The sequence below is a fragment of the Triticum urartu genome, chromosome 6 (genome assembly GCF_003073215.2).
Source record: "Triticum urartu cultivar G1812 chromosome 6, Tu2.1, whole genome shotgun sequence".
Classification (NCBI taxonomy): Eukaryota; Viridiplantae; Streptophyta; class Magnoliopsida; order Poales; family Poaceae; genus Triticum; species Triticum urartu.
The window spans coordinates 502785911-502800589 of record NC_053027.1 but is presented as its reverse complement, the minus strand read 5'-3'; the positions used below and the strand labels follow the sequence as shown (position 1 = coordinate 502800589).

At 53.1% G+C, this 14679-nt stretch overlaps 1 protein-coding gene across 1 annotated transcript; it reads right to left on the bottom strand.

The window, feature by feature from the left end:
• Positions 1-1133: 1133 nt before the first annotated feature.
• LOC125512543 (transcription factor ILI5) lies at positions 1134-2416 on the bottom strand. The gene is made up of 2 exons (XM_048677642.1): positions 2016-2416; positions 1134-1858 (listed from the first exon to the last, which is right to left on the bottom strand). The coding sequence occupies exons 1-2, from the start codon at positions 2124-2126 to the stop codon at positions 1703-1705; spliced, it is 267 nt and encodes an 88-aa protein (XP_048533599.1). The 5' UTR covers positions 2127-2416; the 3' UTR covers positions 1134-1702.
• Positions 2417-14679: the final 12263 nt, after the last annotated feature.

Genomic DNA, 14679 nt, shown 5'->3' with positions numbered 1-14679 from the left:
TCTCAAAAAAGACTTACATTTAGAAACGAAGAGAGTACTTTACATGGAGCATTTAACAAAAAAAACTATCATATTTGGGGTTTGTGTCCCACGAACTATCATTTTCTTAACAGTGACAGCAGACTACCACATTTACTTAATTTTTGGCAAAAAACTACCGAGTATGATTACCATTTTACCAATTTTAAATGTGTTTATGACATGCGGGGCCCACTTTGATTATTTTGACTATTATATTTACCGTTATTACAAGTAGGACCCATATGTCAGCATCTACCTTCTTCTTCCTCCTCCTCTCTTAGGCATTTCAACGAACACCTCATCTTCATGCCGCACATCGAACATTGGTGCCGTCCATGTCGCGCACCTGCAGGCTGCCAGAGTCGAAGATGCCGGACGAGTAGGGAAACGGACGTCCTTTGGAGTCGTGCGTTGGAGTTGGCCTAATTCGTCCAAAGACGGTATGTTAGCCGGATGCTTTTCATCGGCCGGCGTTGTAGGGTGGGCGACTTCACCACACCCGGTCGTCGTCTCGTCTGGTAGTACGCCGGTGGATATATCGATCGTACAAACATGAATGCGCGGTGCGCGCGCAGAAAGAGAAGGGAAGAGCCGGCAAAACAAGGCGGTTGACGCGAAGCCTTTCCTGATCCCCTCGTCTATTTTCTTTCAGTGCTGATTAAAGAAAGGACAAACCCAAGTGGAGACACATGCACTGGTGCGGAGACACACAGAGAGAGACCGGGTTTGCACTCTTTTCACACAACGCCGTGCCATTTCCGTAGCACAAGGAGAGTCACTGGTCGTAGCGTCAAAACAGCCGGAGCCACCGCAACCACAAGTGGGCCATTCCATACATGTCAAGTGGTACCACTGGATCTATATGCAAGTATATAAATAGCATAGCGTAATCATCGTGTTTTTAACCTGATGAAAGTAAACGCGTTGCTTCACGTGCGTACGTACGGATATATAGGGCCGATCGAGGGCGAGAGGGCATAGAGGAAGCAACCATCAGAGCCCGGCATCATTTGCATTCCTTAATACCATACGTAAAAATGAACAGTACACTCCAGTCTAGTATTAATTTGATCTCGTAGTAGTACGTATTCCAACAAAAGTTAAAGCTGGGGTGGTACAACATGACGATGATATTAATTTGCTCTAGGTAGTAGTAGTAGTACCGTAGTAGTGGTCGGTCGGTTGTCTATAGAGGACACAACTCGATCCAATGCCACCAACTAAATTTACAGATCGAGTAGTAGATCAAGAAAGGGACAACAGAAGAGGGGAAGAGGCAGACAGGAGGACGGGGGGGAGCTATCTATCCAGCTCCGAGCTAGCGAGGGAAGCAGCACACGGAGGAGACGATCGAGAGATTAGCTCAAGCAGCAGCCAGCGCGCGAGGATAAGCTTTGGCCCAAGGTAGGAACGCTAGCTAAGCTAATGCCCTACGTAGTACAGACGGAGTGAAGCTTAGAGACACGTAGTACATTTTTCGATCTACACGATCAGATCTAGGCAGAAAGGGAGCAGAAAAGAGACGGTACATATTTAAATATGTGGAGGACGATATATATACCCTAGCTAAGCAAAGCTCTCGTACGTGTCCGGCTGGCCGGAGAGACCCATGTCGCCGCCGCCGCTTAATTGTCCTGGCGGTTGAGCTCTCGCCGATCGACCGGCCGGCGCTGTAGTACGATCACGAGCGGAGGAGGCCGCGGATGATCTCCGCTTCGGCGCTATTGTGGTCCATGGTCGACATGAGGTCCGACAGCCGGTCGCTGAGGTCGTCCACCTCCCGGTGGAGGCTCTTGATGTAGCTGCACGTCTCCTTCAGCAGCTTCGTCGTCGACGCCTGCATTTTCATTTCACTCGCCCGTTATTTCCTGCTGGCTTCGTGCAAGTCAAACTCGCACGGACAATGCAACCACCCAGCTAGCTGGCAAGCGGTGGAGTAATGTGCGTACGTGTGTATCGCTGTTGTGGTGGTAAGCTTAAGCTAAGCAAGTTACCTGGCTGGAGCCGCGGCGGCGGGAGTTGGGGAGCAGAGACTGGAGCTTGGACATGAGCTCGTTGATCTCCTCCTCGGAGATGGCGCCGCGCGACGACCTTCTGCTCGACATCGTCTTCCTAGCCGCTGCTGCGTCGCTGGCCGGCCGGGATGAGCTAGCTAGCTAGTGCCGGAGCAAGCAGACTGCAGACTCCCGCCGGCTAGCTAACAAAGCCACACAGTGTGTACGCTCAAAAGGTGCCGGGCGGTTGGCCGGTGAGCGCGGGGAGGCCCTCGCTGACGTCGAGCCGCTCAGGATACTCGCTGGATAACTTCTAGTTGTGCAATCGCTGGAGGAGTGTGTGAGGGAGACAGAAAGGGAGAGGGTGTCTTTATAGGGCGGAGAACGGATTGGGGAACGATGTAGATGCGCGGAGATAATTCGACCCCGGCAAGTAATTATAGCACTAGCTACTGGCGGAGAGCAAAAGTAGGAACGCTAACGGGGTGAGCCGGGCCCGCGTGTCTCTCTCCGTCTAATCACTGATGAGCCGGGCCCACTGTCATCGGCGCGTGGAGCCCACAGGCGGAGAGGCAGCTCGTTGGGCCCCACTTGAATGACCACCCACCACTGGCCACGTGCCCCATGCCGCCTTGCAGGACTGTTCAGTTTTACCGGGAAAGAACCCCTGGCTAGACGTGTTCGCCTCCTCGCCATGCCGACCGATGCAGCAACGTCCAGGAAATCGACAAGATCATTTGTTGCGTTTGAGGTTGTGATTTGATGTTATCCGAAGCGAAAGTCCCTCGGCTCGGTCTCCTGGCTCCGAGTCTCGTTAAGCGTACGTGTATGTACCACGAACTGATGTGTGGACGAATCGAACCCCTGTCAATCATCGGCATTGCCTAATTAGTCGGCTAGTGCAAATTGAGAGTTTTGGTCATGGAGTAATAAGCTGTTCGGAGAAAGAACACGCACCTTTGTAAAGCTAATTAAACAGGGACATGGATCCATGACCTCTTCTCTTCAGCCTTCACCCATCTGTCCTTGTCGTGAGAACGGACACGGACGCAACTATTGTATTGCACTTGCACACATACGTGCAGCACAGCAACTCTCTAATCAGCGGCAAGTCTTTTATTAACTACGTCAATCAACTATATATGTCCGCACTATCCACAAGAAAACAAGTCGAGCGCCAGACCCAAAAGATGCCCTGTCCCCGGCCGGTTGCCCGGGACGTGAGGGCGGACGTGTACATGCATGCACATACGCCTTTCATTCCCTTGTCGTGTGCTGTGTGCATGCCAGCACAGTGACACATGACACGCCGCTTTGATTAACTAGTAGTAGTACGTGTTTTATGTGCAGCAAACGCACCTAACGCAGGAGATAAGCGCCTAGATTCAGCGCGATGATTGAGGGAGAGTGACGCAGCACGTACGCCTACGGTTTTTTATTCATGCATGCATATGTAAACGTCTGATACAGTGGTATAATTATACGTAATTAGTTAAGAGTTGGTCTGCTGCATGCATGGGGTGGGCTCGGTTTGGCGGGGTTTAGAGCAATTTCAATGGGGTGATCCATTTCGTCCGTTCGCGTCTGTTTGGGTCGGCGCGAACAAAAGTGGCGGCCCAACGCACCGACCCAAACGGATACGCGTCCGTTTTTCGTCCGCGGGCGACCCATTCCAGACTCATTTTTGAACCGGATTTGCGTCGGCGCGGACACGAGACGGACGCGCACCCGCTCGCCCTCTTTCCTTACCGGGCCCGTTGGTCCATGGCACATTGGATTCACATCCTCGCCCCGCCTGCTACGTCGCCGACGCCGCCGGCCATTTTTTCAGATAAAAATAGATACATAGATAATTCTAGCATACACAGATAAAAAGAAAAGACCACTACTCGTCGATTTCTGACTCCGACTCGGTAATGTCCTCCTCCGATGTCTGAATGTAGACGTCAGCATACGCCTCGTCTTCAAAGTCCCAACCCGCCGTTTCTCGTAGCTTCAATTTCAATTGAGCTGCCTGCTTCCGCGAACGCTTGTCCTCCCGATAGGCGGCTCGCTCCCTCCTCCTCGCGTCCCTCTCCGATCTCAATTGCTTGTAGAACTGGCGCTCGTCGACGATGTCCTGCGGGTAGCCTCCACGCCACAGCACCAAGGCTTCCACGTCCTTCTCTGCGATGGCAAGGCGACGCTGCCGCCTCCGATGGACACGGCGATCCTCGTCGATGAAAAGCCGCGGGAGAGGCGCCAGATCCTGCGCCCGCTGGCTCGACACGTTGGGAAAATTCATATCCCGACGAGGCTTCAGGAGGCGCCACGCCGCCGCGTCGTGCACACGGGCCGCCGCCTCTGCGGTGTCGAAGGTGCCGAGGGCGAGACGTTTCTCACGAAACCAGATCTCGGCGGAGAAGGCGCCGGAGCGGCGCTCGCGGACTCCGCGAAAATCCGAAGCGCGTAGGCGGCGGATCGACATGGTGACGCAGAGACGGCGAGAGTGGGTGACCGACAGAGTGTGGAGGGAGCGCCTTCTTTTATAGCGAGCGCCGGCCGCGGCTCATGCGCGAACCTTTCCCGCGCGCTGGAGCGCCAAAACCAGCGCGCGCGAACCTTTCCCGCGTGCTGGAGCGTCAAAATCAGATCGACGGTCATAAAAATGAATCGGTCCGTTGGGCGCACTGCCGATCTAAAACTAAAAAGGGGCGGACGGTGGACGGGCGGCCGATCCAAACGGACAAAAAACGAACAAAAACGTCGTCCGTTCGGATCGGCCCGTTGGAGTTGCTCTTACCGAACGGCGGGACGCAAATCTCGGGCGCCCGGAGCGTGGAGCCCCTGCGCCGCTGCCATGTTGGCGATCGAAACCAACCGGGCGGGCTAGCGACCGGACAGCGCGCGCCAACCTTCACGTGACCGTCGCGTGGTGAGCGCGTGCTCGTGTTTAAGGCCGCCGTCCATGTGGTCGATCGGGGCCTGGCCGCCCTGGCTCCGGCCGCGTGACAGTCATCTCACGAGCCTCCACCGCTGGACGGCACGACACGAGGGCCCCGTCGTCGATCGGTGGTCTGGCCCGGCCCCGCCTTCCCGTCCGGCCGTCTCCATCGGCCGATCGGCCCGGCCGGCGGATCCCGCGACCCGGGGGGCATTACGTGCCTGCCTCCGTTGCGAGATCCAGGCGAGCGAACCAGGCACGGCCACGTACGGCGTGCGCGCATGCACGGCGCGGGGCGGCCGCTGGCCACAGATGGTAGATTAGCTCGGGCCGGGTGGGCGGAGAGACGAGCGGCCGGGAGGGTGCACAGCTGCCGCTCCCGCTGGTAGCTTGTGGCGGGCAAAAGGGGCGCGCATGTGAGGGGCGCGCCGCGGTAGTGGGTCTCCGGCTGATGGCGAGGCGGCAGGGCGCCCACCGCCACCGCCACCGCGCGCTCGCGCCCTCCTCGGTTATCTTTGCCGCGGGATTACGTTACACGCCACGTACGTGTGTCCCCGATCCAGAAGATCGATACCCACATACGCGCCTTAGTTAACTAGCCAGCTCCCCTTCCGTCCTTCCGTGGGGCATGTTTATTGTTTGCTTTAGGCCCGGCCGGCCACCCGACTACCACATCTACTCCAGTTAGCTAGCTAGCTCTGTGACTTGTAGTATCTACCTGTGCTGGAGTGCTACTCTACCGGTAGCAGCAGCGCAGTTCTCCTACGACTGGCATCTCTGTTCTCACGACATGACATGACCAACCGAACAAACGGCCGATCGCGTGAGGAGTAGTAAATGGGCGGAACCACGTGTCGCCCGCTCGTGTGAAGATGGGTGGTATCTACGAGTACATGTATCCACGGATCGAGCAGGGGTAGGTCCTATTTTCAACCAAGGAAGAGCCGGCCGTGTCGTATGTACTAGCTGAGCGGCTACACTGGACTCATCAAGGCTCACTCACAGATGAAGCGTGTGTGCTTCGGGGATGCATGCCGGTACGGGTGCTTTCTGGCTCCTATCCTTCTGCGGTTGCCAAAACCGGCTTTTTAGGGTACGTGCGTGCGTACGGTGCGTCGCGGCGCGGCTGTACCTGCTGATCGATCGACGCGTCCACGTCGAGACCAGCCTAGGCTATAGCTAGCTGGCTATGGATCCTGCGAATGGGTCATGGGGCGTGTAACTGCGAAGTACGTAAGTGTTCATAGATCGCAGATTTGAGATTGATCAGTAAGCGCTGGGCCTCTGCCTAGGCTGCCCACCACTAGCTACAGTAAACACTGAAGAAGAGCTGGGGGGCACGTACGGCAAAGTTGATAAACAGTTTTGCGTACGCGCCACCGATCTCTGCCGAGTCATGTTCGACCCATTGTCCTCTCTGACACGAGCTTCTGGAAAAGCTAGTCCCGCGCCGAAAAAAACATCTACTATATCATTTTACGTCTAGCTGGGAGGAGCGTGCTAGCTAGGGGAAGGGGCTCATATTTAGGCCTAGGTCGGGTACTGCTCCTGCCGGAGATCGTTACTTTCCGAGATCGTGGTAGTACTGGCTAGCTAGCATGCATTATCGGTCGATGATAAAGCCGATCCGATGCATGAAACACGCATTGTAGTTTCTAGGAAGGACGAGAGTACCTGTACTTACCTATCCGCCGGTAGTCCGGTACGTGGATGGGGCCGGACGGGGCGGAGAGAGGAGAGGAGAGGACCGGGCAGGCAGCGAAATTGCATCTGCATGTGGTTACTACGTGACCAAGTTGCACGTCGCCGTCGCGGTGTTTATTGCATGGGGCGGACGAGCGGACTCGCTTGCATGGGCTGCCGGCCAAACCCGCCGGCTCCCACACGTGCCTCTGCCCCGTCGCCGGAGGCAACCAACTCCGGCCGGCCTCCTCCCATCGGCAAACGGCATGCCGTTGCCGGACGCGCATGAGTACCCAGTACCCACGTAATCGGAGTATGAGCGTATCCATGCACGGGCTCGTACGTCCGATCGTATGTACGTAGTATGGTCGTATATATAGGCGTGTCCTCACGGGCCTCACGCACACACCTGTAGCATGTCTGATGTCTCTTGGCACGTACTCCGTATGTACGAGACATGCTGCTCCATCGTCAACAGTGCGGTGGTTAAATGTTTCGTCGGGTGGCGGTGCATGTGGGGCAGTTGTGTGACTTGTGTCACGCGGTGGCTCTTGGTCGTTTGGCATGCAGGACCGGCCGGCGGCTCGGACGACGTGAAAAGGCATCTCCGGCTCTCTGGTGAAGGCGGTAATTATGAAGTCGTCGTTGCTCGCGAGTGCGTGCACTGTAGCTCTTGTCATGGAATCTTGGATGAGGTCACCGGTGACTTTGTGAGGACAATAGTTTATGGTGGAGTGAATATTCAACTACTTGCGCAGTGTGAGATCCAAGAGAAATGAAGAGAGCACTTCAATTCACGCAGTCGTCGATCGATCTTATCGTGGTAGCATTGCATACTTTGACCAAGCCGGGTAAATAAGTGTGTGAATCCGACCAGACTAATACACGGATGCCCCACCGGTCTCATGCTCTCTGAGCCTTATGTGACTTCGGGCGAGCTCGATGCATGCATCTGAATTTTCGCCTTGTCATATTACTAGCCGACCGTGCAATTTTCATACTGCAGTGGTTTAATTGCGTGTGTCTACTTAGTTACCAGGATAAGATAGTAACTAGCGGGCATAGGCGCGACGTGAAAGCATGCATGTGTGTGCGCCCATGTTCCTTTTTTTAAATTAGGAAAAGGAAAACAATGCGTTTGACAGCCACACGATGGCGTGAAAGTATCTGTGTATGTTGGAAGTTCATACATGTTCTTGTACACTTCCTTATTTTTAGAAGTTGGGAGGTCATAGCAACATACAAGGAATTTATCTTCCACATGAAAGAGCACGGTGTCATGGCTAACTATGCCAAGGATTCAGACGACATTGCTGCAGTGAGACGATAAGGAGTTGGGGCACGAAGATGGATAAGTCGTGTTGACCGCTAGCAACGGTTGAACCTTCAAAGAAAACCAAGAATGGATAAATAATACAAATCTCAGATATAGTACGAACCTATAGATGCAAGTAAAACCTGGATCAATAAATATCAAGTTAAGAAAGTGGAATGCAATAATTATGCATATGCAAGTAGCTTGGAGTAAATATAGCCAAGAATGTCCATACCCATAAGGAAAAGGAATTCCCATTCAATTTCTTCACCTTCCAACTGTCTATTGCGAACTAGAACAACCTAATTCCATGGGCATAGAGGAATTCGTATTTGGTCTCCACGTACGACGTGGAACAAAAGGCCAACTCCATCGCGCGATCCCAAACGGATGTTCGCTTTGCCCGGATTCGGTCCGTTTGGATAAGGAAATGGGGTCATGTTCAGGCCTGTCCTGGGATGCGGTGAGGGTGCGTCCAGCGCGCGGCCGCATCCTTTGGCCCCATCCTGTCTGCCTCCATTTTAAAAACAACAGCGTTCGAAATACCAAGCCCTAGTTCACGCCGGCAACAAAGCCAACGGCGTACACGTCCTCGCTGGCAACAAAGCCAGCCTCCCAAGTGAATAGTTTTTTTCGCCGGCAACACAGCCAGCGGCCGGCAATATAGCCAGCGGCCGGCAACACAGCCAGCCTCCAAAATGAATGTGTTTCTCGCCGGAACAGAGCCAGCGGCCCAGCGGGCGGCACCCATGCCAGCCTCCAAAACAGAACGGCCATGACCGATCGGACGCCCTAGTTCAGGCCGTCGGCGTCGAACATCTCCTTCTGCCTGGCCTCGAACCAGCTCCTCGTCTTCTCGCTCATCTCGGTCAAGTCCACGCTCGATCATGATCGCAAAGACCACCTCATTTTCTTTGGTTGCGGCATTGGTGGCCTCGATGTCGAGCTGCCTCTGCCTGGCCGTGACATTGGCGACCTCAATGTCGAGCTGCCTTTGCCGGGACGCCTCCTCCAGGTCGATCTTCCTCTTCTTGGCCGCCTCCTCCATCTCAAGCTTCTTCCTTTGTAGCTCTAGGTATTGCTTCATTTGCTCGTCCTTGCTTTGTCGCTTCTTCTCGTCCCTCGCATCCTTTTGAGACATCATGCTATGCAAAGTCTCATGCAAGGCCATCGATGAGGCATCACGTATGTCGTCCACCTTGGAGTTGGTCTTGCCCCTCGGCCTCTTCCACGCCTCGCCATCTCCACCTCCGGCCAACTTGGCCGTCTTCTTGCCTCTCTTCCTTTGAAGTTCACGGTATTGATCCTTGAACTTAGGGCAATTATCGATGATAGTCCAACAATGTGTAAGAGTGAATGGCTTGTCATTGTGCCGGGCCTTGAATGCTTCCAAAGATTGAAATGCCTACACCACATGATCAACAACAATTGAACATGCAAACATATACAAGGCCGAAGTCTCATGGCCGTAGCAACGAAAGAACTAGGATGAGGAGAGCATACCATGTCCCCAACGCCGAGACCACTCACGGGCCGTGCTTCAACGCTCTCAAGTGTGGCTCAATACTTGTTGCACTGTTGTTGGATGAACAACCACCTCTTTTGAATCGAGGTGATGCCACGGTTGCTCATAATTTGGTAGGGCTCAAACATCTTCGTTTCATGGAATGTTTTGTGGACTCTCGTCCAAAAAATAAGGCCCTTTTGTTGCGCGTCGGTCCTCGGATCTTGGCTAATCTCCATCCAACATTGGCAAATCAACTTGTCCTTCTCTTGTGAATATGAACCCGTGCGAATGTTCTTCCTCCTCCTTTGTGCTTCCACTCTTTGGGTGAGCTCGTCGATGAACAATGGCTCTCCACTAATATCAATGTCCTTGCCTTCTTCTTCATCACCATCATCTTCGCAGTAGATGTCATCGTCTTCATGCCACGAGTCACCATGGTCATAGTCAGCACGGTCGTCGGCCTCTTCATCGGCAACGTACTCGGCGCGGCCATCCTGACTTTGGGTCTCCTTGAGATCGTAGGCACGGCCATGCCCACCCTCGTAGATCACATCCTCCATGAACTGGTTGTAGAAGGGGTCCTCTACCAGTGGCGTTGGTGTTGGCATTCCGTCGAACAAGACGCGGGGGGACGGTATGGTGCCCGTAAACGGTGGCCGTGCTTACTTTCTTTGCATCTCGACGGCCGGCCGGCCGCCGCTGCTGGACCCCAGCGTGACGTTGAGGTCGATGACGGCCAAGGGGCGCGCGGTGGATGGCGCGACCACGCCAACGTCCGGCGACCCCGAGAAACGGGTCTGACCGTCGTGCCTTGGCGGGGGAAAGCCGGGCAACATAGGAGTGGTCCGCGACGTCGGCAAATGGCAGTGCGGAGGCCTAGCGACCGACGAGCCTGTGCTCGCCGGACCGACGGCCACTGCAGAGAAACCCGCCGGACGACAAATGCCAAGCATGAGGAGGGCGTGCGCTTTGTTGACGATGGCCTCCTTCTCCTCGACCTCGGCCTTGCGTCGTGCGGCTTCCATCGCATCGCGCTCGGCGGCGAACTTGGCCGTGGCGGCATTGCCCTTGACGACCGCCCTCCGGTTCCTCCTCTTCACCGATTTCACGTCCAACTTGGCGAGCTCCTCAGGCGTGCACTCTGACCGTGGCTTCCTTGGCGCCTTGGCCGCCTTCTTCTTGACCTTTCCGGGCGGGTCGACGGCCAGGCCACCGGAATTCGGCTGGGCGTCGGCCATGGATGGGGGAGGGAGGGGCGGCGGGACGTGGGAGGGTTTGGGGGAAAATGGCGCCAAATGGGGCGCGGGGGAGTTTTGCTTTGTGCCACCGACAGGCGGGTCAAGGACGGACAAGCGCGCACATCCTGCCCGTCCGCGCGCTGTCCGTTTCACCCCAAAAGCGATGCAAACTTGGGCCTAGGATGGGTCAAAAGCGGACAGAAAACGAACAAAAGTCCGTTTGCTCCCGCACGCTGGGCCATCTGGTTCGTCTATTTTACCCCAAACGTACGCACCCGGACAAGATGGGGTCGCGCGGTGGAGTTGGCCTAAGCACATGGGGCATACAAAACGAATCAGAAGAATGACACTAGCACCTCAAAGAAGAAATTACGTACCTAGCCGAAGAACAGATAATGGTGCGCTGCTTCCTTCCATGGCGGTCCAGCATCGTGCACCAACAACCTCGGGCATGGCGTTTGATTCACGGACACTTGTCATGGCCTTCCACCCAAATACTACACCGAGTAGAGTGAAGAGCAGCGTCGATATAAACGATGCCCGACAACTTAGAGTGACACAGTGAGTTGCATGTCTTGGCCAACGGGTGAAAGAGTCCGTATTCACCTGCTGTGAAGATTTGTTTTTATTTTGAAGCACCAGTCGTAGAACAATCATTCTACGGTAATTTTCATTAATTTAAGGTAAAATATATACAAACTAAAGAAAAAAGAGTAAATACAATCAACCAATGCCTTTTTTGTGAAACATTGATACTCTAAAGAACATGCATGTCTAGCTCTGCCAACAACACATATGTGCAGTAATCCATTCTTCTAGTTTGCTTCGATTCCTTGCTTTGACTCTATGCTGTAAGAGAAGAAGATCTTCCTTGAGTGTGTATTTCAAGTGGTTTATGCTAGGCACCTCTTTCCTGATATATTTTTCATTTCTGTGAGTCCAAATTCTCCAACATCCTTGAATAATGATATCCAAAGCAATTCCAGCTGGCATCATGGCATGGATGAGGATAATGTCACCAAGGAATGAAATTCCATGCTTTCTTGAGGGGAATATACTATTCCAACAGCCCTGTGCAAAGTTATAGTCCCAAAATAAATGCATCAGAGTCTCCTTAGTAGGATCATTGCAAAATACAGTCATAAGATTCTAGTGTTGACTCTATCATGCAGAAGCAGCCAGAAAAATATTTTATGTATTAATCTATTGGTTGTCTTCCATATGTTTTTGAAGAGAGGATTGTCTTCAGTTCTGGTACAAATTGCTTTGTACACTTTGAAGATTTGTTTGAGGGCATGGCGGAGTCCGGCCAACCGAGGGTGACATGCTGGAATGCAAATGAGAAAAATTGAGATGCAACAGGGTTGTTTATTCGTCCAACTCCACCTGTAGGGCGTGGTCCGGGGAGGAGCAGCTTGCAGGTCACAACCGGCTGTGATGGCTAGTGGGCAAAGGCACGATTGTGTTTTGTTGGGAGACGCAGATGAAGTTGCGCTGTTGGCCGTTTCTATTGCCTCAGCCCGTTTTGTATGCTATCGTTGTTAACTGAGAGAGGGGGGTTGGGAGGTAGAGTAAGTAGGACGCAAAAGCTTTGGGTTCAATCTTGCGGTGTCCTTTCCCAATGACAGTAGGGGTGTAGACGTTGTTGGTGTTGGAAATATGCCCTAGAGGCAATAATAAATTGATTATTATATTTCCTTGTTCATGATAATCGTTTATTATCCATGCTATAATTGTATTGATAGGAAACTCAGATACATGTGTGGATACATAGACAACACCATGTCCCTAGTGAGCCTCTAGTTGACTAGCTCGTTGATCAATAGATGGTTATGGTTTGCCAACCAGGACATTGATGTACGTTTGATAACGCGCCTAAGATGTTCACTCCTTCTTTTGGTATTTTAGGATGTAGTTAGATGTATTTTATTATAGGAAAGGAGCACAGAAGATTAGTGAGGAGCTGGAGTTGGTTGTGTGTGTGTAAAAGGAATAGGGAGGGGATGGGGGCGAAGAATTGTTGTTGGGAGGTTAGGGGCGCGGGGCACGCCGCCTGGGAAAGAGATAAAACATGAGATAAAAGATTACTACATAGGGACCAAATAATGTAACGAAGAATTAACGACCGGAGGAGAGCGTGGGGCCGGTCGCGATGGCTCGGAAGAGGAGCAGGCTGAGGGGTGACTACGTATGATCGTGGTAGTGTGCGGTATGCTAGAAGCTTTGTTTATATCTGATGATCAAAGTGATTCATTCCATTAGAATGTGTGTTAGGTTGATATGTTATTAGAAAAACCTTATAATTAAAAAATGAAAAGAAAAATTACGGTATTTGCAGACAGATCACCGCGTGAGGAGAAACACTATATGGTAAACAAGGTCGAAGGAGACATGTAATGATAGATATAATGGCACAAGACGCGTAGGAGTGGGTGTGGTGCGAAAGAGCACGCAAAACGTCCACACTGTAACGGTAGATTGAAGAAAAGGACGAGTGGCTAGATATAAAGTAAAGGAGGAAGGGCCAGGGAACTCACACTGGGAATCCGAAAAGCTGTTGTTGATTAAAAATGTGCATAGCAAACAAATAGACAAAGAAGTTTTTTGGCCCACGAAATCACAAGAGTAGCTGAAGGACTTTGTACTCCACGGACGAAGTATAAAATGTAGGAGAAGAGGAAATTCCAGGGCAGCCACTCGGATAAGACATCATCCTTAATGTGCACTGGTATGTGTGATCAAAGGGTTGATCACGGAGGATAATGAATGTGTTACGGATTACGGTAAATGAACTTGCCAAGGGGAATAACTATGGCGCTTGAACGGTTATGGAGGATTACCCGCACCAGGATCGGAATCTCGGGCATTTGACCGATGAGGACAAGTGGAGATTGATTCGGGAGGTTGAATTAAGTCGCTTCTGACATCGGTGGATTCAATATCAGATGAGCGAACCATGAGATCATCGTGAAATCGTGGGGAGCCAACCAGCGGCGATGGGTACTCAGGAGATCAGCCGCGTGTTGGTCGAGTTGACCGAAGAGAACGTTTTTCCATTGACCAGTCGAGTCATGGTCTGCATGCTCGCGAACCCGTAGGGGAAAGGGGTACTACACACTTCAAGGTTCGATATGGCGTATTACGGTTATAGAAGGAAGCTGTATTGGTGAATAGGTTATAAAGGAATGTTTGTATGTCGGATACCGATGAAAGATTGTTCGGAGTCCCGGATGAGATCCCGGACGTCACGAGGAGTTCCGGAATGGTCCGGAGGTAAAGATTTATATATGGGAAGTCCTGTTTTGGTTACCGGAAGAGTTTCGGGGTTTATCGGTAATGTACCGGGACCACCGGGAGGGTCCCGGGGGTCCACCAAGTGGGGCCACCTGCCGGGGGGCGCCACATGGGCTGTAGGGAGTGTTCCTTGGCCTACATGGGCCAAGGGCACCAGCCCCACTAAGGCCCATGCGCCTAGAAGGGGAGAGGGGGCAAACCCTAAGGGCAGATGGGCCCTAAGGCCCATATACCCTGCGCCTCCCTCTCCTCCCCTCTTGGCCGCCCCCTTGGCCATCTAGGGCTGCCGCCCCCCCTAGGGGTGGGAACCCTAGAGGGGGCGCAGCCCCTCCCCTTCCCTATATATATGAGGCCTAGGGCTGCCCATAACACGCGATTCGATCTCTCGTTGGTGCAGCCCTGCATCTCTCTCTCCCCTCTTCTGTGGTGCTTGGCGAAGCCCTGCAGGATAGCCACGCTCCTCCACCACCACCACGCCGTTGTGCTGCTGCTGGATGGAGTCTTCCTCAACCTCTCCCTCTCTCCTTGCTGGATCAAGGCATGGGAGACGTCACCGGGCTGTACGTGTGTTGAACGCGGAGGTGCCGTGCCGTTCGGCACTGGTCATCGGTGATTTGAGATCACGACGAGTACGACTCCATCAACCCCGTTCACTTGAACGCTTCCGCTTAGCGATCTACAAGGGTATGTAGATGCACTCTCCT

Coding starts and splice junctions, on each gene's coding strand:
- LOC125512543 (XM_048677642.1), bottom strand. CDS start 2,126: ATGTCGAGCAGAAGGTCGTCGCGCGGCGCCATCTCCGAGGAGGAGATC. Junction 1,859..2,015: donor GCCGCCGCGGCTCCAGCCAG/GTAACTTGCTTA, acceptor ATGAAAATGCAG/GCGTCGACGACGAAGCTGCT.